The sequence below is a fragment of the Chinchilla lanigera genome, unplaced genomic scaffold (genome assembly GCF_000276665.1).
Source record: "Chinchilla lanigera isolate Chin_1 unplaced genomic scaffold, ChiLan1.0 scaffold00004, whole genome shotgun sequence".
Taxonomy (NCBI): Eukaryota; Metazoa; Chordata; class Mammalia; order Rodentia; family Chinchillidae; genus Chinchilla; species Chinchilla lanigera.
In genome coordinates this window covers 21,204,948-21,228,442 of record NW_004955405.1, presented here as the reverse complement: position 1 = coordinate 21,228,442, position 23,495 = coordinate 21,204,948, and the positions used below count along the sequence as shown (strand labels likewise).

The window sequence follows — 23,495 nt, the reverse complement described above, 5'->3', positions numbered from 1 at the left end:
TCATTTTATACAAATGAGGTGACTGTGGTTCGCTGGACTTACCCAATCTGCTAAAGATAAAAATCAAGTAAATGCCAAATTTAGGATTCCTATTAAGAGCTTTCTCTGGCTCTCTGTACTACAGCATTCTATGCAAATTCCATTGAAACTATTGAAACTAATCCTAAAGGGGATATATATATTTTCAAGCTTGATTGAAATATTTAAATTATTTAAAAAGTCCAGAAAAGCAATGGCCACAGGAAAAGGAAGTTCAATAAGGAAGTAAAGATACTTGGTGACCAACAGGATCGGGGGAAGACAATTCATCTTCTCTGGTACTGTGATTTTTCTTAATAGAACAAAATGTTTATATTACCCAGGAGGAAAGAAGCAACTATGACTATTTTTCCTTCTCATCCTGCAAGGAATGACATAATAGAGGCACTTTCATAAAAAGGAGAAGATTTGCTGTGCGATGATGTAGCTATCAGGTCCATCACCCAGATTTATTTCCAATTCACTCACAGACAAAAGGGATTTGGGTGTCTCTATGCTGGCTTCAGGCAGATATAAACCAGTTTCAGATGTAGAACAAATAACGTCACTCTTCCTCTCTAAAAAGCCCCAAGTCTAAATAACCCAGGCAGAGACTAACTCCTGAAGGAAAAAATATTGGGTTATTGATGATGTAATAGTCTAGAGCTCACTGATTCCTACATTTCAAGTTACTGGACAGCTCCTACTTTCAGACAAAAAATAGAACATGTAGTGGGACTCAGTATAGATTCTCAAAAAGAAAACTTTAGTGATCATCCTTATCAAAAGAGATTATCTTTGTTTCACCTCCGATATAATTGCTAACTGCCTTTTAAAAAATTTTGATACTTTGCCTATAAATTTAGGTTAGCCAGTATGAATAATACACAGTAGACATAAAGATAACAATCAGCTATCATTCACTATTACCCTCATAAACTTGTCAATCTAGTGACAAAAAAATAGATCTATCAGTGTCTCTCAAATTTGATTTTAGGTTTACATGAAAAAATTTTAAAAATTTTAAAAATTAATACTTATATATTTCACTGAATCTATAGCTGAAAAGGTAATTTTATAGATATTATAGTTCAAAAGAAGAAACACATTAAGTAAATACTAAGGCAGATGGTAAATGGTTATAAACAAAATCGTAACAGTAATACAGTGATATATGCTGATAGATATGGACGATACCAAATTGCATATATCAGCTATAATGTAAAGATTATAAAAGATCATAAGTTTATTAAAAACTACCTGTCATATTAGGGAGAAAACTCTTTTTTGTAAAACATATAGTATTTTGTAAAGCTTATAGTATTTTTTTCCAGTACCTCAAAAATGGGAACTCCTCATTAGAGAAACACTGGTCAAAACTACTTAGAGATTTCATCTCATCCCAATGAGAAAGGCTATCCCCAACACAAAAACAGTAAGTGCTGGCTAGGATGCGAGGGAACAGGGACCCACTGTTAATGAGAATGTAAACTGGAACATCCACTATAGAAATCAGTATGCAGATTTCTCCAAACAATAAACACAATAATACTGTTTCATCCAGCTATACCACTCTTGTGTACATTCCAAAAATAGTTAAAGTCAGCACACTGTACTGATACTTATATATACATGTTTACAGTGGTGTAATTTATAATAGCTAAACTGAGGAAATAGCCCTGATGTCAGTCAAGGGATGAATGGATAAAGAAAATGTGGTACGTATATACAATGGAATATTATTCTTCCGTAAAGAAGCATGAAAACATGTCATATGCAGGAAAAAGCATACAAGTAGAGACCATTATGTCAAGAGAACTAAGCCAGACTCAGAAATTTAATGATACATGTTTTCTCTTATATGAGAAACCAAATAAATTAATAAAAATAAGTGATAAATGACAAAAAATTAGGAGGAAGATGCTTGCATAGAGGGATGTGGAGTAGCAAGATCTTAAAGAAAAAGACTAGGAGGTAACAGCATCAAAGATATATTAAATGTATGTACCAATTTCCAAAAACTAACCGCCTCATATTGTATGACAAACCTGGACTTAAAAATTAAAAGGAATGGGGCTGGGGATTTAGTTCAGCGGCAAAACACCTCCCTGGCAAGCACAAGGTCGTGAGTTCGATTCCTGGTACCAGAAGAAAAAAAAAATTAAAAGTAATGGGGACTCTTATGAAATGCCCCTATTTGATCTCTAACAGGCTTTCCGATATTAAGACAGTGATAACATGTCACTGCTAATACTGATAATTTTAGGGTGTACTGCTGCAGGATACAGGCATTCTATCTTAATCTGTTCTTTTCAACTCTCAGGCTGAAGGACTTAGCTGATTGCTAAGCTATTCATCACATTTCTAAGAAATGCTTCCTTTCTATATAAATTATCAGGTGTATTTCTGTGATTTTTATACAGATTCTTAATATGCTACCTTTTAGCTTTTAGTGAAAACATTTAGCAATATTCAAAGTTGTTATGAAAAGTTCTTTTTGTAAGAGTCTTATAATTTATTTCTTATGAACTAGTTTTTCCACATAAAGTAACCATATTTTTATTAATTGACTGATTAACTTACTTTCCCTGTTCGAAATTATTTAAAATTGTGATGCAGTAGTGAATGATTAATTACATACCAATGACGGTGAACCTTTCAGAGCTTTTAATGATAACAAACAGGCAGCTGCAGCATATACAGAAGGTTCACCACCACTCTTATAGACCAACATAATATTTAGATAGTTTGTTTTATTTGTTTGGTACATTGCTAGGGATCAAACCTAGGTCATCAAATGCTATAGCTCCAATCTTGGTAGCTTGGTTTTGAATTTTCATTTCTACTCATTAGCTGTATTGAGAGAGAAATTATTGGATAGGACTTCAGTTTTGTCATTTACAAACGAGAAAATACCAATTATACTCGTTCACTGTAGAAAGCTCTTATTCTCATAAAGTTGAATTATACCACCAACAGATAGCTGCTGACAAAATTTTGACATTTTCCAAGAATTTAATCTACCTTTTAAAAAAATCAATGATATAATACAAATGTTTTGCTAGTTTGAAGTTCCTTTTAGTGCTTTGTCATTTGAAGTAAAATTGCACTTGTTTTCCTAAACTTTTGTTTTCTTATTCAAGATCAGTAGAGTAATTCTCCCACTTACAAACAAGTTCCATTTTGGGAGAACTTGCCTAACTTGGATTTAACTATAAGCCCCCAAAAGTGACTCTTACACATACTTTTGAAATAAGTCTACAATGTATATTGCTTTGCACATCCTAGGTATCCCCTCCACACCACCACGGCTTTTCCTCTTGCTTCCGCTCATCCTGGGCTTTGACTGAGCGCTGTACTACTGTCTGCAATTGCACTGTACGGTAATCACACAGCAGCACAGCTGTGACAGTGTCTGGCAGGCTCATAAGCTACTTCTGCAATATGTTCACACCTACAATGTTCCTAATGCAAGATCCACTTGTATCTGTGAAAGTTTTCAACTTGAATGTTTGCAAGTCAAGGACTTGATTTCAATTTATCCTCCCTCATAATTTATCATGTACGTACTGTCCCTTCTTTAGCAATTATTATCTTCTTTTGTACCTGTCTTTTTCTTAAACACACACTTATTATAACTTTAGAATAAATAAGGAGCAAGATTCACAGACTATCTTTTATACTCCAAAACATTCTATTAGTATATCTGAGATATGTATTCTTCTCTAATTACATCATTTCGTTATTAAAACTAGCTCCCTTTCTTCATATGAAACATATTTTGCCATATGGTATGAAGCAAGTTTTTAATTTTATTCTTATCTAAACATTTAATTACCCTGGATTAATTTTTAAAAAGAATTTCCTTTCCTCCTAAATATTTAATTCCACATTTATTATCTGTAGAAACCTTACATAGATTTCGATCTGTTTCCAAGAAATCTGTTGTCTTATTGGTCGGGTTTCCTATTCTTACGCCAGTAAAGCCTTATTCTAATCAAGCTAGTTTCTTCCAATATTTTAATCCCAAAAGAGCAAAATTATTTGTGGCCACTGTTCTTCTTTGAGCCTGCTTGGCTTTATTTTCCTGTTCTTTTTACCAGATGAACATTAGAACAATTTTTTCAAGTTTATAATACAATTCTTTTTGGAATGCTTAAAGCTACAGTAAATTATATGAATCACTTTGATAAATGGGAACTTTTACAGAATTGAGTTTCCCCATTCTAGATTAAGTGTTGAGAGCCAGGTATGGTAGTGCACCCTGTAATCCCAGCACCGGGAAGGCTCAAGCACAAAGATAGCAAATTCTTCAAGGTTGGCTTGGGACTCACAGAGATTTTAAAGCTGGCCTGGACTGCATAGCGAGAGCCTGTCTCCAACCAACAAAACAACTAATGTATTAGCTTAGCTTACATAATTAATGGATTTGCTGGTGTCAAGATACTTGATGTCACCAGCACATTAACTGAGGAGAGGTTTATTTCTGCCTCATAGCATCAGAGGTTTCAGCCCACTTTTGAGTGGTTCCAAAGCAGAAACATCACAATAGAAGGGCTGTGGTCAAACAAAGATACTCACTCTCTGGAAGGCAGGAAATAGAGCACAGGGGAATAGAAAGGTGAAAACAAGGGCCAAGGACCAGATACAGTTGCCACAGTCACGCCACCATGACACACCCAGACACACACTGATGTGTGTCTTACTAATGTATTTCTCAAGCCAATCAAATGGATAATCAAGCTTAACTGTTACAGTTGGTATTCAGTTTCTTATTCAAATGTCCCTATACTTTCTACATATCTATAGGATCTACTCCAGCAGTTATAATCCTCCTGATGCCAAACTGAAGTACAACATGATCAGACATACAATCTTTCATCTTTTTATCTCTTTTCTAACTTAAGCCCAAAAGCCTTTGGATCCAAACAATCCACAATAAATATGAGATAAATAGCTGATCATATTAGATACCAGTTTCAATTTGGATGATACATTTTTACTGAGTACATCATTGAAGAAAAATTTCCAAGTAAATCCCTTTTCTAGACTCTGTAGTCAACCAGAACCATATAATAACAGGGCAAATTGTATCAAAAATTTAACTTGCTGTGATTTTAATTCTCATTCCTTATTTCAGTGTTAACATTAACATAGTAACATTAGGGAACCTGACTTTGGTTTTTAGTACGTTCATGCCACAAACTCGCTATAACTTGCTAAACTTGCTAAACCTGTCAGATTTTCTGAATAATTTCTATTTCAAATCTTTCCCTCATATTAAGCTTATAAAAGTAATATAGTCCAGTTGCCCCAGATACATTGGTTCTGATCAGACATCTTCAAAGACTACTGGTCAGAGTAGGGCAGAGACAAAAAATAATACACATAATTACAGAAGTTACTATATCTCAGGACAAATTAACAAGTAGAACTTCTTCTGGAATGGAAGGACTAGAAGTAAAATGAAATATTTCCAAGTTTTAAATTGAGCATATGCAAAAGTTCCACATGACACTCTGAAATGCAATCTATAACATTACACTAAAAGAAAACCTCCTGAAGTTTTAAACCAAAGAAAGGAAATGCAGAAGGGAAAAACTGAATGAGTGTTTCATTAGAAAAAAACAGGAATCATCAAAAATAGGTTAAAGTTGAGTGAAAGCTGAGCTCCTACTTCTAGGAAATAGGCTATTTACAGGAAACATCTCATGTACCATTTCTCTACCTGTAACTGGTGATCCTGAAATTCTCCAGGCTGATCACTTTCCTTCATATCTGCAAGGCAATAAATCTCTAAAATGATCAATCCAAAAATGTTGGAACCCATCCTATTAAATGTTTAGAATATTTTAAAAAAGAAGAATGTGTGTATGTTATGTGAGAGTGCATGTGTGCCTATTTGCGCATATTCATGTACCTATTAATGAGAATCCTTCTCCCCAAAACATAATACTGTCCCCTTGAGAATGTTAATGGAATAAATAAAATAGTTTAATATTACTGAAATACTTAAGAGAACACTAAAAGTAAGCTTATTTTGTTTTAAAAAGAAACAATGTTTATGCCAAAGGAAAGAAAACAACAGGTAAATGTTAAACTAACCTAAAAAGAATTAATGAAAATAAATGCAGTCACAGAATTAGGACTAAATAGTTGCAGCTGGATGAGAAGGGATTTTGCTATTGTTAGAAGAGTATAAAGGGACTTTTTCAGTTTTATATAAATCTTTTAAGGACCATATTTCATTCATATTACTGAATCAAGTAATATGTCTCTACAATAGGCAATGAATAATTGACTTATATTATAAATTGCAATATTAATGTTAATTACTGAGGCAGATTAGAAATTATAAAATTTCCTCTATTTTTAATGAGTAATTGAAGATGAGCTTCTGCACACACAAAAAAATCTACATAAGCAAACAAAATTCCATTTACATAGTTAACATGTTGCCAAAACCAACTAGCATTCTGGAACAAAACACTGCACGCTCTATTTTCATTCTTCATTCATTTTGAATAAGGCACTGGTTTCTATCAATGTAGATAAAATTAAAACTAAATAACAGCTCACTTGGAAAGCTAAATGAGATTTTTATGCAGAAAACAACTTTTTTTCTACTTATTAGGAAAAGCAGACATAAATACACACAGCAAAACACATAGAATTAGTAATGTATTTAAATTTGAACTAAATTTCTGTGATTCATGTGGAAGCTTGGAACACAATACCCCCAAAGTAAGGCTTTCTTGCATGCTAAGTACTTTAACTGAAGGACACAGGAGGAACTCTAGCAGCAAGGCCTTTCGTATCTCTTCCAGTTTTCTCTCTATCCAGACGAATCCTAGAAACTAGAATTCCCATTCCCTAAGGTGGGGTATCAAAGCAGAACTCTTCTATTCAGAAGCAAGCAAACCATAAGACCTACAAAGGTCAGTGTCAGAGCTACACCTGTAAAGGCAGCACTCTGGGAGGCTGAGGTAGGCGGATCATAAATTCAAACCCAGCCTGGGTAATTTAGTCCCTTGGCAAGATCCTACCACAATTTTTTAAAAATGTTTTTCAAAAGGGCCAGAATATAGCTCAGTGGAGAGGCCCTGGGTTCAATCGTTCAATCTCCAGCTTCTTTCTTTCTCTGTTCCTCCCCCTTCTCTCTGCCTGTCCTCTCTCTCTCGCGCTCCCTCTCTCTCTCTCTCTCTCTCTCTCTCTCTCTCTCTCTCTCTCTCTCTCTCTCTCACAGACACACACACACACACACACACACACACAGGAAAAGAAAGGTCTATCTCTCCTTTCTCCCTTCTTCCTTAAAGGTTCTCAGCCCAGAGGGACCCAGTGTCATCTCCAGGAGCACAGGAAAAGAATGCAGCAAAGAAAGCCAATAAGAATCTGAACAGACCATCCTGACAGATTTCCCACTCAGTCTGTTACCACTGGATCATAATCTTTTGCAGAATCAGTTTCCACGCTGCTCACATTCTTCCTCAAATCTAAGCATAAAAATAATTTTTGCCTGGGACTTTCAATCTTCATTCTGAAGGCTCCTACTCACATAAAAGTGATGAAATAAATTTGGTGTACTTTCCTCTTAATGTCCTCTCGCTCTTACAGGAGTGCCAGCTGTGACAATTAAGATGGTGAAAGGGGTATCATTTTTCTGCCCCCACAGCTGCCTATTCTAAAACGTGCAATAAACAACTTCCCATTTCCTTGACATCAATTTTGAGACTGTATGCTTCACAAGAAATTTTCTTCTTCCACACAACTATGTCCATTTACGTGGCATCAAAGCTGACATCTTTTAGAGTGTCATATTTTGAAATCCAGTTAATGAATTTCTTAGGTATACATACCATTACCTCAGCTGTCTAAATACAATCCAACGTGTATCTACTACTAGTAAAAGATTCACTGCATTGCTACTGCCCAACAGAAGATGAAAATATGTATTTTTTTCATTTACTTCTACTCAGAAAACATATTTTTCAAGTAGAACACATTGAACTTTTTTGTGAATGAGAGAATAAGAAGGATATAATTAGGTAGTAATTTGAGGATATTTGTTCTCTTATAATTCAATTTAAAAACCCAGTTTTTAAACTTTACTCTTTACCATGAAATTGGCAAAAATATGAATTAATGTAACAGGTGGGCTTGTGTGGTTTTAATAGCAGTGAAATATAATCAACTGTCTCAGATCAGATTTCCAGGAAAACAAGTGACACTGAGACCTAAGCATGATCCTTAAGCAACCCTACTATTGGCAATCCAGTGTTCAAACTCCCCATAGGGACCATATATCTTCTGGCTCTGGGTTTAATTGAAACTTTAAACAAAATATATTACCTATGTAATGCAGCTGAACTGCATGCTGCCCTTTGTAGTGTATCGTCTAAAGCCAAACATGTTAAAGTCTGGAACCATAGTAGATAATGTAGAAATTTTATCAAGCATGAAAGCACTGTAGTTTCATAATAAGAAATGAACCTTTAGGAGAAAAACATACAATTTTTATTCATAAATGATATACATTCATTTTTTCAGTACACTGCCAAAATCTTATGAATTCCCTGTCTTGTTCATTATTTATAAAATCTCTCAAATCCTCATTTTTTTCTTTCTATATTGGTGAATTATACATACCAGGCACTCATCTCCTGGTCTTGTCTTTTCTAATTGTGGAAAAATAAGAGTGGATTGAGTAGATCTATTTTAAAAATTAGAAGTGATTATCCTTTAGGGAGTTATATAGATTACTAGCTAATCCAATTATATGGCCATGCTTCTATCCATAGGACTCACATTGAGTTTTTTCAAGAGTGCTGACTCCAAAGCAAGCATAGGAAAGTCACCAGATCTCAAAGCAAGGGGTACAAACAGCTTAACACTACTGGAGTGCTAATACTTCCTATACTTTAAAGACGTGAAGTTCAAATTCTTGCACAGTTAAAAATCATCTTTCACAGTCAACATATGTTAAATGGCTTAAGCAATCCACATAACTATTTAGAGAATAAAATTAAACATGTAAAGTATCATGTAAAAAAATTATTCTGAATGCCCTCATTCTAAATGCATTTTGGAACAAAGTAACACACACAGATAAACATAAAATAACACACACACACACACACACACACACGGAGAGACAAAGTGATGCAAAGTAATGCAATAAAAATAAATGATTTGGCTAAGACACACACCGTACAGAAGACTAAAAGAAAAAATGGCTTCCTTTGAACCCATTCTACCAACTGAACTCAGCACATCATGTACTTCCTTTGAGTAGAGTTAGGATGGATTTTCAAGGGAGAATTTTTGCATTTTGTTTTCAGATGTGTTCAGCACCAATCTTTTGCAGTTTTTTTGTTAACATCAATGATAGTAAAAGTACCTAGAGATCACCGGCAGTCATCTATAATATTTTTCATTCCATAAGTTTCCTTCTGAAAAATAGAATTCTAAACTTTGCACAGGTTTTTAAATAAAAATTCCTCTCATAAATTAGTAGTTTCTCCACTGTTTCTTTTCTCATTTGCTGTGAATAATTGGAAAAACCTCTCATAACTAATGAGCTTCCTTGAAAAGCTAAAAGGTGAATCAAAGGATTCCGGCCTTATTTGAAAGTAGGAGGAGAAAATTTTGTAATGTCAAACTTACATCAGTAAAAGATTTGTTGGCTGAAAGTTAATGAAAGAAAGTGTAGCCTACAATATCGGGCTATGATTTAAAAGTTAACAGAGATGTAAATAAATAAACAAACAAACAACCCCCCAGGAATTATCAGAAGAGAATTAAAACATTATGATGAAATGAACGGCAAATAAGGCAATAAAAAACAGAGGGTCATTATCTTGCAATTCCTCTGAAAAAAGAATGTGATCAGTTGCTTCCTAAGATAAACGCATGCTGTTTATTTTAAAGATGTGTTTTTTTCAGAGAACGGGAAACTAGGAGTACACACGCCAATCATGGTAGTAGTATCAACTCAAAATTATAAATCCTGAGTTGCTTGCACTTATTTTGTTTGGTTCAGACTGTATAGCACAGTCGACACAATTACAGACAAAATATTATCAAGGTTAGAGAATATTCGTGTTCTATTTTATTTATGGGTATATCCTCATTAAGGAGAGAATGAAAGAACTCTGGATCAACTGTGAAATCTCCTAGGAATTCTATGAGAGCAGGAACCATATCGACTATTTACATTTCATGCCAGTACCATCTCTCTTATCCTCATACTCAGCATTTGAGACTTCAGAAAACAATATTTTTGTACCAAGAAGTTATTCTGAGCCATGACTATAGACTGCAATGATGAGACACTGACCTTAGGTTCTCTCTCATTCTATGCAACAGATTATTCTGCTTTGTTCTCAAGATATATTACCAAGATGAAATGGCCTAAATCACTTGTATAATTCAACCCAACAATTATATTGTAATGAAAAAGCTGAGTAATTTTAAGTAGTAAATAGGCTTAAAATGACCTTTGGGATTGGAAGAGCTCAAAATGCTGAAAATAATTGGCAGTCACAGCCTATGTAGTTCCCTGTAGTCCTTTAGGATCATACAAGAGCAATACTGAAGTAACAATAACAAGGGAAATAAGCAAGTATACAGAAAAAGATATATCAAAGGTGTTCAAAAATTATCCTGCACTGAAAATTTTACTAAACTGCATATTTAAGGCATTTGTGATAAAACCACAGTTTTGTGGATTTTTTAAATAGTTAAAACTCCAGGGCTTTTTATTTATTTATTTAATTTTGCAGAATATTAAATTCGTAAAGGAAAGTTATTTTGTTATATTGTAGAACATGAAGTTTCTGTAGCACAGAAAGTCTAAACAGAAAACAATAATTGAATTAAAGTCAGGAAACTGCATTTCTGACCCTAATACAAACTGTAATCCTGAACAGATAAACACAGTTTGGAGGGTATTAAATTATTATCTTGGAAAACAGAGTAGGAGAATTTTTAAGAAATGAATCTTCTATTTCTAATATTCCCTGATCAAAAAACACCTAAGGTTGGACAGGAAAAGAAAAGAAACTGAAATCCTATAAACAAAATGGTTATCACAGGAAAGAGTAATTTTGACTAACACTAGAGGAAAAATATTTCATGACAGCAAAAGGAGAAGAAAATATCCTAATGTGACAATTTTATTTAGAAGGAGTATTCTGTTAATGAAATCAGATTAACTGACATAAAGTGAACACGGTATTTCACTTTTGGTTAATTACTGATAAAAGAATTCTGGCAGTGATTGGTGAGAGAAATGAGGAAACAATCTGTGGAAGAACCTACAACAGTTCTGGACAAGATGGAACTAAATAGAATCTCTAGTGAGAATGCAAAGCCGGTCATCAGCATGACAAAAATAATCTTAGTGCTATATACAAAAAGAACAGACAGGCAATACCATCATCAATTTTTGAGCATAAAGCCCCAGAGAGTGAGGGACATTATAATGGAAGGTCATGTTATAAAACACTGAGCAAAGCTTTTTTACCATCATTATTTTAATTTTTAATCAATTTCCAAACAGATGTTGCTATCGATATCTTATAGACAGGGAAACTAGGGCCTGAGGCTTCCATTAAGTAGTTTGCCCAGGAACATGAAAAGCTAGAATATGTCAAAGATGTAAACTGAACCTCTGGTGTCTGACTCCAGATATTATAAAATACTGAACTAATCCAAAATGGATCTCTCAAGAGGAAAAAGGCCCACAGAGTTAAAGTCAGCTTACTTGGTAAGTTGGTCTTTTGATGTTTCACGTATCCTCATTCCTTAATAATTACAAGGACTTTGGTGGAAGTTTAGTATTTATTTATAAAATAATATTTAGCTGCCTATTTGTGTTATGCCTATGCAGTTCACCTACTTCCGGGAGGGAAGATATTCAATTATTTTTACTCTAACATTTTAGTCTTATGGAGCCAAAGACTATAGCCAAAGGCTCTAGTTTTAAATATTCTTTCAATATTACCTTTGGCCTACTACAAAAAGACTAACTTAACAATCTTTTAAAAAAATACAGAAAATTTAAGTTGTGAAGTACATTAATTGAACTTATTTTCTATTTATACCCTAATAGGAAAAATATGCTCTGTTGGTGGTCCAAACAAATGAACTTGAGTGGACCACAGTCATGTAAATTCATAAAATTTTCATAAGGAAAATGCCAAGGACTGAAGTGTTTTTAAAAAGCAAATTCAGCAAATTTAGTTATGAAGCTAATAATAACATTCAAATGTAAATATATATTTTCATGTATACTGCTCTATTTCTAACCATCAAAGAAAGGAAAATAGAATGAGAAATATATACATCCAGATGCACAATTGCTTAGGGGTAGTGGGCCTGAAGGGGTAAATGAGGGAGATATGAGAAAAATGAGTACTTACAGAGTAAATCTAGCCAGACATTATAATCCATCACTGATCCCTAAAGGGCACTAACAATATGTAAATGTGTGAATTAGAAAACACATTCCGGGCTGTTGATAAACTTGATAGGATAATCAGCACATGCTGACAGACTAATGAAACTGATGAACTGATAGGGCAGCTTATCTCCTAGGCCATTTTTTCCCTGTCAAATGGAGGCTAATCAAAATGTATTAGGAGTTAAAGCAAACACTCAGGAGATTTAACCCATTTGATTAGAAGGTGAACTCAGTCTCTGAGAAAATTATAGTTTCTTGAACAACTGAAACTATAAAACCTAATCAGCTGACAAATCTTCACATAAAATTAAATAGAAGGCAATGGCCATAATTATAGGAGAAATCTTAAATATTAGGACCTTCCTGTAGGAAATTGTTACACTGCTTTTCAGTATGGGCAAAGCCATCATCTCCTTCTATAATGGAAAATAAGACAAAGGAATAAGCAAGAAGCCCTAGGGACACACTTATCTTTTGCTGCCTGTGTGTGCTTAGCATTTGTGTAGCCATGTGAGAGACAGATCCCAAGGTGCCAGCTGAATTGTTGGTGTAATTTATCTACAGTAATTGAATGAATGAATTCTCTGAAATCACTAACTGTAGTGTACACACCACTTCCCATTAGCAATAAAGAGAGCACATGCAGTCTGCTGCCAAGACCTTGAATCCTGATATAAAGAAAGATGTCTTGCTTGATGATTGAGGAAAATGGGAACAAGGTCTTCCCAAGCACTAGAATCTGGAATAAAATCATAAAATGAAAAACACTGCACCTCCTTAGGCAAAGGCAGAGGAAGCAGTCTCTTTAGTACTTAGTTTGATGTGAAATATATCCAGCATTAAAATAGAAAGGTTAACTCCACTGATAGAGCTACACATTACAGGCATATGTTTTTTGCACATGTATATTTCATTCATTTAGACAGTCAAATGGTACAATGTTAGACAGTAAAATTAGGGGTAGTGGGCCTGAACGGGTAAATGTGGGAGACATGAGAAAAATGGGTACTTGCATATAACAAGGCTAGACTTCGCCTTATGTAATTATATCAAAGATGAAAATATACTAAAAATAATACCCACTATCTTCTTTAATGTGAGCATTAAATCACTCTATTGCTAAACAGGCAAACTGGGGATGGGAGAATCCATTTGACCCAGAAAGATCAAATGGATTTCCAAATTGTAATTGCTTTTTATTTCTCTTCATTTAATGAAGAAAAAAAAAGAAAACAGAAAAAAGGAACATTATGCCCCATTCTACTATTCTATCTCTGAATATTTCTAGACTTACGGTCATTTAGAAAAAAGGAAGTAAATGTTCTCATAGGTGTATGTTTTTCTAGTCCGGTGTATGTTTTTCTAGTCCGGTAGGGATTAGGAAGCTTTGGATGTGCAAAAGTCATATAGATACTATGATGTTTCTCAAATCACAGGTTTCAGAAACATTAATATAATCCTGGAGATCACACAGTCTAATTTCATGTATTTTATAAGCATAAGGGAGACCTAGAAATACTTAAAAAAATAACTAGGTTTAATAAAAAGGGAAGATCTGAGATTGCAATTTTCATTTTGAAAAACAGCAATATTTGCTTTGAGAACAAAAGCAACCCCTTCTCTCTGTTATCTGGAAACAGTCATGCAAACTCATCAACAAGGCATCTTATGGTCAGATGCGTTCGCAAAAGTTCCATCCTGAAGAGGTGGTTTTCAGTTGTGAACACCATCAGACAGCTGTAGTAACAATCTCCTACAAAACAGTATGAGATCATTCACAGAAGATAGGTATTCTGTTAGAATTTCACGTTCTTTACCTCTTATTCCTAGAAAAATCCATGCCCTACATTTATATATTTATTCCATTCATATATTGGCTGACTGATAAGGACATTAAGCTAATTATTAAAACACATTTACCATATTTAGTCTTGTTTCACTTTAAAATATTACACTGAAAATATCTACTGAGATTCAAGGCCTAATTAACGAACAACAATACAAATTGTCTCAGTTATTGTCATCTTTTATATGGATGGAAGTTTGTGAACCTCTATATGATTGCAGGTTTACCTTTGAGACTCTTACGAAACTAAGAAAATCAAAGATGATGTGAATTTGATAAATTCATTGAAGTGAATATTCATCACTAAACATAACTGAAAAATGATACACATATACAAAACATTATGTTTTCATTCTCTAGAGTCTAGCTAATGCTTAGGGACCCAAATGGCTTTGAAAGCTTCGTGTTCAACAATTGTGGGACCTTCCCAATGTGTAGGGAACCACTATAGTGAATTTATTTGCTCATGTCAAAACAAATGTGCCATGAGGATATGAAAGTGACACTATCATGAACAAGATTTCTTTGTAGGTACCACTAACAGGACTCGTTACAATTGCATTTAACTCAAGCATACGTTCTAATTTATCCACAGTGCCTGAATTATGAATTCAAATGTTAATGTTTTACTTACCCATCATGTTGTACAAGCTCTGCGGGGCAAACTGTCTGGGCATTTTCTGAATTGCTTCCTTGTACACAGTCAGGGCTTCCTAATGTAAGAAACAAAAACAAAACAAAAAGATACATCATCATTAAAGTACAGCAATATTCATGGAAAATGAGATAATAACATTCCTCCGAGTTAAAACTATCCGTTGCTATTTCTAAATGGTTCACTAGAGGAAAATAATTGAACTGCCCTTTGATATTATGCTACTTTAATTTCACAAAGGAAAATGCTTATCCCAGTGAAGAATGTCATATATAAATTTAGTTTAACAAGAAGTCGAATGTTAGCAAAGGTCTTTTACTATAAATTTTCCTGTTTTACACAGGTCAGCCAAGAACAAAGCGGAAAGAAATTTCATACTTGAAAGTTAGTCATTAGTCACCTAAATTCTATAGACATGTTAATTCAAGCAAACCACTTTAATCTAAATAAAACTTCTAGCTACTGAGACACACTAATATTGGTAAATGCAATTATTTAAAATACTTTATCTTTCTTCTATACTGCAGACTTAATACACTGTATAAGAGTATGGGATGGGCAAAAAGCAGACAATTTGAAGGAAAGAGAGAGGAAATACATGGTGTGATCAAAATATGTGATGAGTATTTAAATTGTTTTTAAAAAGGTATTAAAATAGAACACATGTTGTTAACTTCCCTGAAAATACTCCCTCTTGCTTTCACCCCACTTATCCCCTCATTCTGGCCACTTTATGAAGCAGTTCTCAGAGTTGTCTTTACCAGCTGTTATCAAAAATACAGTGCTACTACTGTATGCCATCCAACAGAAAAGCAGGCTCCTAAAAAATTATGGGATGCCCTCATTTACCTCGTTTGATGGATATGGAACCGTGCCACTTCTAGCTTTCCCCTAAGTCAAAAAAACCACACAAGGTAAGGGTTTTGATCCATTAATGACATGGACTCAGCCACAATGCTGCAGCCAAAGACAGAAAAGAAGACTTCCAGAGCTGGTTCAGAAAGGGGCCAGAATGATGGGACCGGTGTATTCCAAGGGGGGTATTTTCAGAGGATTAATGGCAATGTGCATGTTACCGCAATATATATATATTTAAAATGTAACATTCACTGTATTTTTCAACAACATCTTATAAGGATCACAGGCAGAGATGCATCCCATGAGCAAGGGGAAGTCTGGGTCACCTCCTCACATGCTTAATAGCATTCTACTACCGCATCCTTCAATCAGAAATAATATTCTCATTATGAAGTTTTTTAAAGATCTAAGGGGAATAAAGTTTACATCTAATCATTTTCTTAACACTCAAAATACTAACAATTTATATTTTAAAAACAGCAAATACTGGGTATAGGGAAGCAGTTCTAGAAAACTGTGTCTTGGATAATGGAATCACTAGTGAGCAAATACATTGGAGAAACACTGCATGTTACTGGCCTTTTTGCAGAGTCACAATGCATGTTCACATGCTGTACTATAACTGCTCTGCGTACTCACAGGGAAGAAATACATTGACTTGTTACTTGCAGGGGTTTTTATAAACAAATTTGATCATAAAACCCTTTTAATATGAACACATATTAATTTTTCGATGGAAGGTAGTGGCTCTGAAAGGATGTTGTGGGTTAGAAAACATCAAGACCTGACTGGATGAAGGGAAAGAAAAGCAGAGCGAAGCTGCAGGCAGACCTCATACTGTCCCTGCTCGTGACAGAGTTTCCCCAGATTGTACAGGCAGCTGGTGACAGAGCTCTTGTGTGCATGAGGGTCCTTCAGGTTTTCATCTGGAATCTCAGAACACTTCAGGAACGTCCGCCGGGCTTCTTCTGTCTTTCCTTGGTTCATTAGAATAATGCCAGTATTTAAATATGCAGCTGAAGGTAAAGAGAAGAAACAAAGTGTGAGAGCATGACACAGTCTATAAATAAAAAAGGAGTTACCTTTGGCTGAGTTTAGCTTCTAGATTATTTCCAATTATAAAACATCAATATTTCCAAAACAAATACTCACATGACCAATAATGGCAGAAAGAACTACAAGTCTCACCAAAACAGACAAGTACAAAGAAAATGGATATTTGTATTTGAACTAGTCTCTGCCTTCATACCTCCAAATATTTTTGAGCTTAAAATCTAGTTGAGTGTAAGTTATCACTATCATAATATTTTTAAAAATATAATTAGAGCTCAGAACGAAATTGAGAGGAATATCATCATTAGAGGTATGTCCCTTGATCAGCAAGTATTCAGAAATAGAAGCACTAAGTGTTTTCTCTGTGAGGCTGTAAGTCACAAAGATAATTTTCACGGATGGAAAGAAGCATTAAAAAAAAAAACAACAAAGTTGATTACTTACAAGCCAGGGTGGGCCTGCTCCCGATGGCCAGTTTATAATAATGGAGGGCTTCGGCAAACCTGCTGTTTTCCTGGAGAAGCAACCCTCTGCAGGGGGAAACAGAAATTTGGAGACAGGACTGTGTTACTATACCTAAAACCACGAGTTTCTATTTTTATATTCCAAAAATAAAAATGGTTAGCAGAGCAATAAAAATGATGACCTGGTAAAATAAAAGTAAAATCTAAATAAAAGGAAATGATTCCTCAGGAGGGAAAACACAGGCTAAGTATCAGTTGCATTTATGTTCCATTAGAAAGCATTAAAAGGTATTTTCAAAAGCCTTCTACAATCACTGAACTTTCCCCTTTCTAGTCGTCTTTTACCCTCCCGCTAGAATTACTGAGCACCTGGATTTCTTCTAGGATCATGCACATTTTCTCAGCACTTCACAAAGGAAAGCTGTCCACAGCAGTGATATATACATATATATGGAAACCTGAGATGTCTCCTTCACTAGCTGCTGCTTGGGAAATATTTGTCTATGCCTCCCTGAAAGGCATAAGGCAGTCTAGGTCAACAACAAAGAGAAAGCCAAAATTTAATCAGATGCTAAAGAGACAAAGAAAAGGACGGAAGGCTACGCACATTACTATTTTGATTTAGCAAGGAAATAACTTGGATTTCAGAAAACTATGCAACTTGCAATTCACTGTTCTGAAACACATCTTTGTCCACAGACTTTCAGAGTCAATAGGCCTTTCCAGGAGGGTTTTGTTAAGCAGGATCCACATGCATTAATCCTATCATTCCAGATCCTATGCTCATAACCTAAATGAAAATCAATTACAATTCTCTCTATAAAAATAAGATGTCAGGGAACTGAACTGAGATGGACAAGCTCTCAGGGAGTTCTCTGCCCCATCCCATTTAATTGTAACCAGCATCTTGCAGACATACTGCACTGCACATCTATTGGGCCTGAGTACGGCTGTTATTATTGTAAATTGCAGATTTTGCTTGGCAGCTGCTGAGGTCTTCCAACGAGCGGTAAAGTGGAAGTCTAGGAAAAGAGGAGAATGATGATAAAGTGGCATTTTGTTAACCACTGCAGTGATCAAATGCAATCTGAATATAATGGAAGTTGGTTCTCAGTGAGACAAAGGTAGAAGGTGATGACTCTTTTCAGAGGTAGAACTAGGGGTGCACTTAGGTCATGAAGGCATTGCCCTCCAAAGGAATTAATGCTGGTCTCCTGGTCTGAGTGCTCACCACAGTGAGCCACTGTAAGGGGCAAAGCTGGCCCCTCTCCATTTTCTGGCTTCTTGTCACACCAATTAATCACTCCCTCTCTTGTGTCCCACAATTATGACACCATACACCATGCTGTGAGACAGCCAGAGTGACACTAGCCAGATCTGGTGCCAGGTTTGGATACTGAATCCCCAGAATTATAAGCTAAAGAAACTGCTCAGCTCTGTAAATTATCCAGCCTCAAGGATTTTGTTATAGCATCTGACATCTGCTTCACAGAATTCTTTAAGAAAAACCCCAATTTATTATTCAATAAACACTCGGAAAAATACTTGAAGAAAATCATTTTGAAGTTAAAGAATGCTCCTACATATCACAGTATATATTAATCTCATTATTTCGAGTATTTGTTAAAATGCCATTTGACTAGATCATAGAATTGATTCCCAAACACATTAAGATCCCCTTTCTATAGCATAAATGTACCTTCCTATGAAAAACTTAGAGCAAAAATTAATTTGACCATAAAATAGATATGCTGTGCTATTAAATGTACTTTTAGTTATTGAGAAGAAAGAGCTTCCTGAAGTTTTCAGTGTTTGAAAAGACACACAATCATTTTTAAAGGTGGATAAAACTGATAACACATTTTTCAAAAAAAGCTAATATTCTTTATAATCATAACCTTACTGATATAATGTTTTTCAGTGCACTAAACCCATATCTAAATCCTTAAGTATCTCTCTTTCCTTTCAAATTCAGATAAAAGACATTTCTTCCTTTGATACAAGGCTAATGCTACCAGAAGAGTAATACCACCCAGATATTTAATTCCACTTTTTCCAATTTCCTTAGGAATAAGAATCTTCAATAAGCATCTATTTCTCCAATAGCCTTCCTCATTACAGGTTCCTACCTCTTAAACCACAAAAATGTTCATGCACCTTTTAGCATAAAAAGGAAGAAAATATTCTACATCCTTTATTCTTCCTGCAGCTGCCTCTATCTGCTGCTTATTGTTATTCTTCCCTTCAATGCCAGATTTCATTTATGAGTAGTCTACGGTGCATGTGTCCTCAAATCCCCTGTACCCCTAAATCCAATTTAGGCTCTATTACCAGAGGAGTTCTATGTGTCATATCAAATTTCTACTAATTATCAAACCCTTCAAATAGTGGATTTATGTCAACTGCACACTCAGCTCCACTCTTGATCCTTCACTGTGGAGAATGAAGAAGACAGCTATAAACTCCTTTAAAGGACACTGGTGTTTCCCAGGATTTTCTTTGTGTCTTCTCTGAATGAATGAGGTCTCTGTGTGATATCACACACACTCACACATGGCTCAGCTACACGCTGCCTGCCCTCACTGGTAAAGTAATGGTCTCCTGACATTGAGATCAGTTTTCAACAACTGATTTTCAATCTAGGGGCTCACTAGAATTTCAAAGTCAACACATTCAAAACTTGAAAATGATATCTTTCAATCTAAAGAAAATAAGTAGATAAAGGAAATAAACAAAATGGAACCATCTCCTCAGTATTAAAATTGTCCTCCACTTCAGCTGCTAAGCCAGAAACCTGCTTCTCACTGTTGATTCGTTTATTTTTACAATTACATGTTTTACAGTCTCAAAAGCCTTCTGATTCTTGTATTTAGAGCTCTTCACTCCATGCTTTAAGCTTCATATTTACAGCTCTGTCAGAGCCCTTTTTATCTTTTCTGTCCCTTGAATAACTGCAGTAGTCTGCTAATTAGTGTCTACGTAATTACATTTCTAAAGGGCAAATATGCTATTAAGCAATAGATGGAGTGAATAGTAAGTAAATGGGCACAGATCTCTGACAATGGTCTAATACCCATAAGCTGATGTACTTCGCTTCATGGGACCCCCGCCACACACAATGCTGCCATATTCATAATATATACACAGAGGAGAAAATAGTAAATAGTATGAAACCACACCTAGATAATCCTGTTTTGCCTGACTTAGTCTTTGAAGATCTTGTTTACATATGGCAGGTAAATTTCTAGGCTGATATAAAACATCATTTTTTCAATACAGAGTATTAACCTCTGCATCACGTGAATAAAGCTGCCAATGTAGTGAGTCCAAGCTGGACGGCTATTGTGACTGATTTCTTATGTGTAAGGATTTAATTGAACAATTAGGTCACCATAAGTATACCACAAATGCGAACAAGACAGTGATGACCTCAACTATTGACAGACAGTTTACTGAGAAAGATGAATAAGCAAACAAACGTCATGGATAATTATTACACTAGAGGACAGTGGGCCGACATGGCCCCAGTCCAGGAATAGACAAAGGGAGGCCCACTCAGACCAAGTAACCTTGCTTGAGGCTTGGAAGAACATGGAAATAAAAAAGATGATCATCAGCTCCACATGACACAGGAAAAAAGAGAATTTTAGAGAATTAACCAAACTAATTCTAGACTTTATGATCAATGAGAAACAAGGTGAGAATTGGAATATAGTTTCTCTGACAGCAAACCCCATGCTTAATGGATAAAGAAAGGTAAAATAATTCTAAATGTATGCACACTAAGTTAGGTCTCCCTTTGCTCTAAATCTCTTATATTTTGTATAACATTAATTGCCTTGGTAGACTGAAAAGGAATGAACTATCATTTTGGAGGTGCAAGATGAATTTGGACTTCTGTTACTGCAGTTTCCACATTTACAGAACTCATGTTTTATTTTATGGAAGATATGATACATGGGTAAAAATCTGTCATACTGCACTTTCAATCATTAAAAATAATAGCTAATCATAAACATCCCTTACAATTTTATGTAAGCAGTTTCCATGAAATAACTATTCATTACCTTGGGAGGTAGGTTATTATTACTGGCTCCATGTTATAGTTGATGAATTTTGGGCATTAAAAAAGAAGTACAGTATATTCAAAATGTTACACACCAGGAAGAAGTAGATCAACACTGAAGAAAACCCAGCAGAGTCTAGCCAGCATAACTGAAGGCCTGTATTTTAACTGATCATTTAAACCAAAGGGTTTTCTGCGGCTGTGTACATTGATTATATGGTTTGTTTGCACACTGAGTTATCAACCAAGTCTTCTGTTTTGTGTGTGTTGTGTGGGAAAAAACACATATGTATGTATATATGTGTGCACTGCATACAAATTTTAACATATCATCCAGGAAGAATCTAATTAGAAATAATGAATCCACATAATGCAAAATGGCCTTAAAATTAAGGGAACTGGCCTGCTGTATATTAATGTGATGTTACAGAGACTTTTGGAGAAGGAATGGAAAAAATTCTTGCTGATCTATGAATTATAAGTGGTAGGGTCACTACAATGTATGTGTGAATATAAGAAGACAGAATATAACATGTTTAAGGAAGAACTATTTTACTTCCCACATTCCTCCCTCAAGGAAGTAACCTTTAGAGTGACAGCCAGTAATGACAAATAACAATTGAGGAGAGAAAAAGAATAGGTATTTTTTTCAGTCAAAGTAAGAAAATATAGCCAGGCGTGGTGGCGCATGCCTGTAATCTCAGCACTCTGGAGGCTGAGGCAGGAGGATCGTTGTGAGTTCAAGACTAGCCTGGGCTACAAAGTGAGCTCAAGGCCAGTCTGAACTGTATAGTGAGACCCTGTCCCAAAAAGACAAAAAAAAAGTAAGAAAATATATCACACATATGAATCATTTTCCTTCATTATAACAACAGAATTCTAGAAAATCACATTAAGAAAAATTAACAAAATATTGACCATTAAACCCATTTACCTTTTTGTAATGATACAGAGCATATATTCTAGAAATTATTATTGCTTACATAGAATTTCTTTTCCCTGAGAAAGTTTTGCCTACTTTTTTTTCCAGTCTTCATTATAATCCTTTGTCTAAAATACTTTTTAAAAAATTATAATAACCCAGATACATGATTAATGAAAACCAGTCAAAATCATGATAAAAGTGAACCAGACAGAGTTAAATGCAAAGTCAAATGTCAACAGGCATACAGATTCCCAGCTGATTACAAACACTGACAGAGGCAAAATTAGAACATTTATTTAACATCATGGTTCTCAACCAAGGTTGGCTTTCCCAGCCCCGGGAATATTTGGCAGTCTGAAGACATTTAAGGTTGTCACAGCTTTTAGGGTGCTGTAGAAATCTATGGGGTACAAGCAACAAAACTGTTCCTCAGTTTCCAAGGCACAGAACAGCCTCCTACCATCTGCCCCTCCAAAGACAAATCCAGTCCAAAATCTCAACAGTTCTGAGACGAGAAACCCTGACAGGCATTTCATGCGCTAACTGTAATGCATTTCCTTCAAAATCAAGTGCTTTGCGTCCTTGCCAATCACACACACAAACTCTGCAGTGAACACAGAATATAGAAAGCAAGCTAAATGGATTAAATTATTTTCAATAAAAATCTAAGCTTTCATCATTTCTACTGTTTCCATGAGGAAGACAAAAGAAAAACACAACTTTCTGAAAACTGAAAAAGCATGCCCTTCCTCACCTCTGAGAACACATTTGAACACACTGTCGATGTCTTTTGTAATACGATCACCCTCCAGATAGAACTCTTACCACATTCAGGGTGTGTGCACGAATCAGAACTGTACCCCAGCAATGTATACTGTCATGGTCTTTCCTTGGTATTTGTGGGTGATCAGTTCCAGGACCGCTCTCCTCAAATAACAAGAGCCGTGATGCTTCAGTCTCTTCTATAAATGGTGCAATATTCACATGTAACATACTCATATACTCCTCTAACATGGTATTTAAAGTCATTGTTCAGTTACCTGTAGCATCTAGTACAATGGCAGTGCTATGTAAATTGGTATTATACTATATTATTTTAAAAATAACAACGAGGAAGGACTGTATGTGTTAATTACAGGTGCAA

General features: G+C 35.1%; 1 protein-coding gene across 1 annotated transcript in view; it reads right to left on the bottom strand.

Annotated features, from left to right (window-relative positions):
• Positions 1-23,495, bottom strand: part of Tmtc2 (transmembrane and tetratricopeptide repeat containing 2) — a 388,104-nt gene that overhangs the window by 129,497 nt on the left and 235,112 nt on the right. Inside the window, exons 5-7 of the mRNA XM_005374399.2 lie at positions 17,341-17,426; positions 16,675-16,859; positions 14,965-15,043 (exon numbers count right to left, since the gene is read on the bottom strand). Coding sequence (XP_005374456.1) covers positions 14,965-15,043; positions 16,675-16,859; positions 17,341-17,426 — 350 coding nt within the window. The remainder of the gene's footprint in view (positions 1-14,964; positions 15,044-16,674; positions 16,860-17,340; positions 17,427-23,495) is intronic.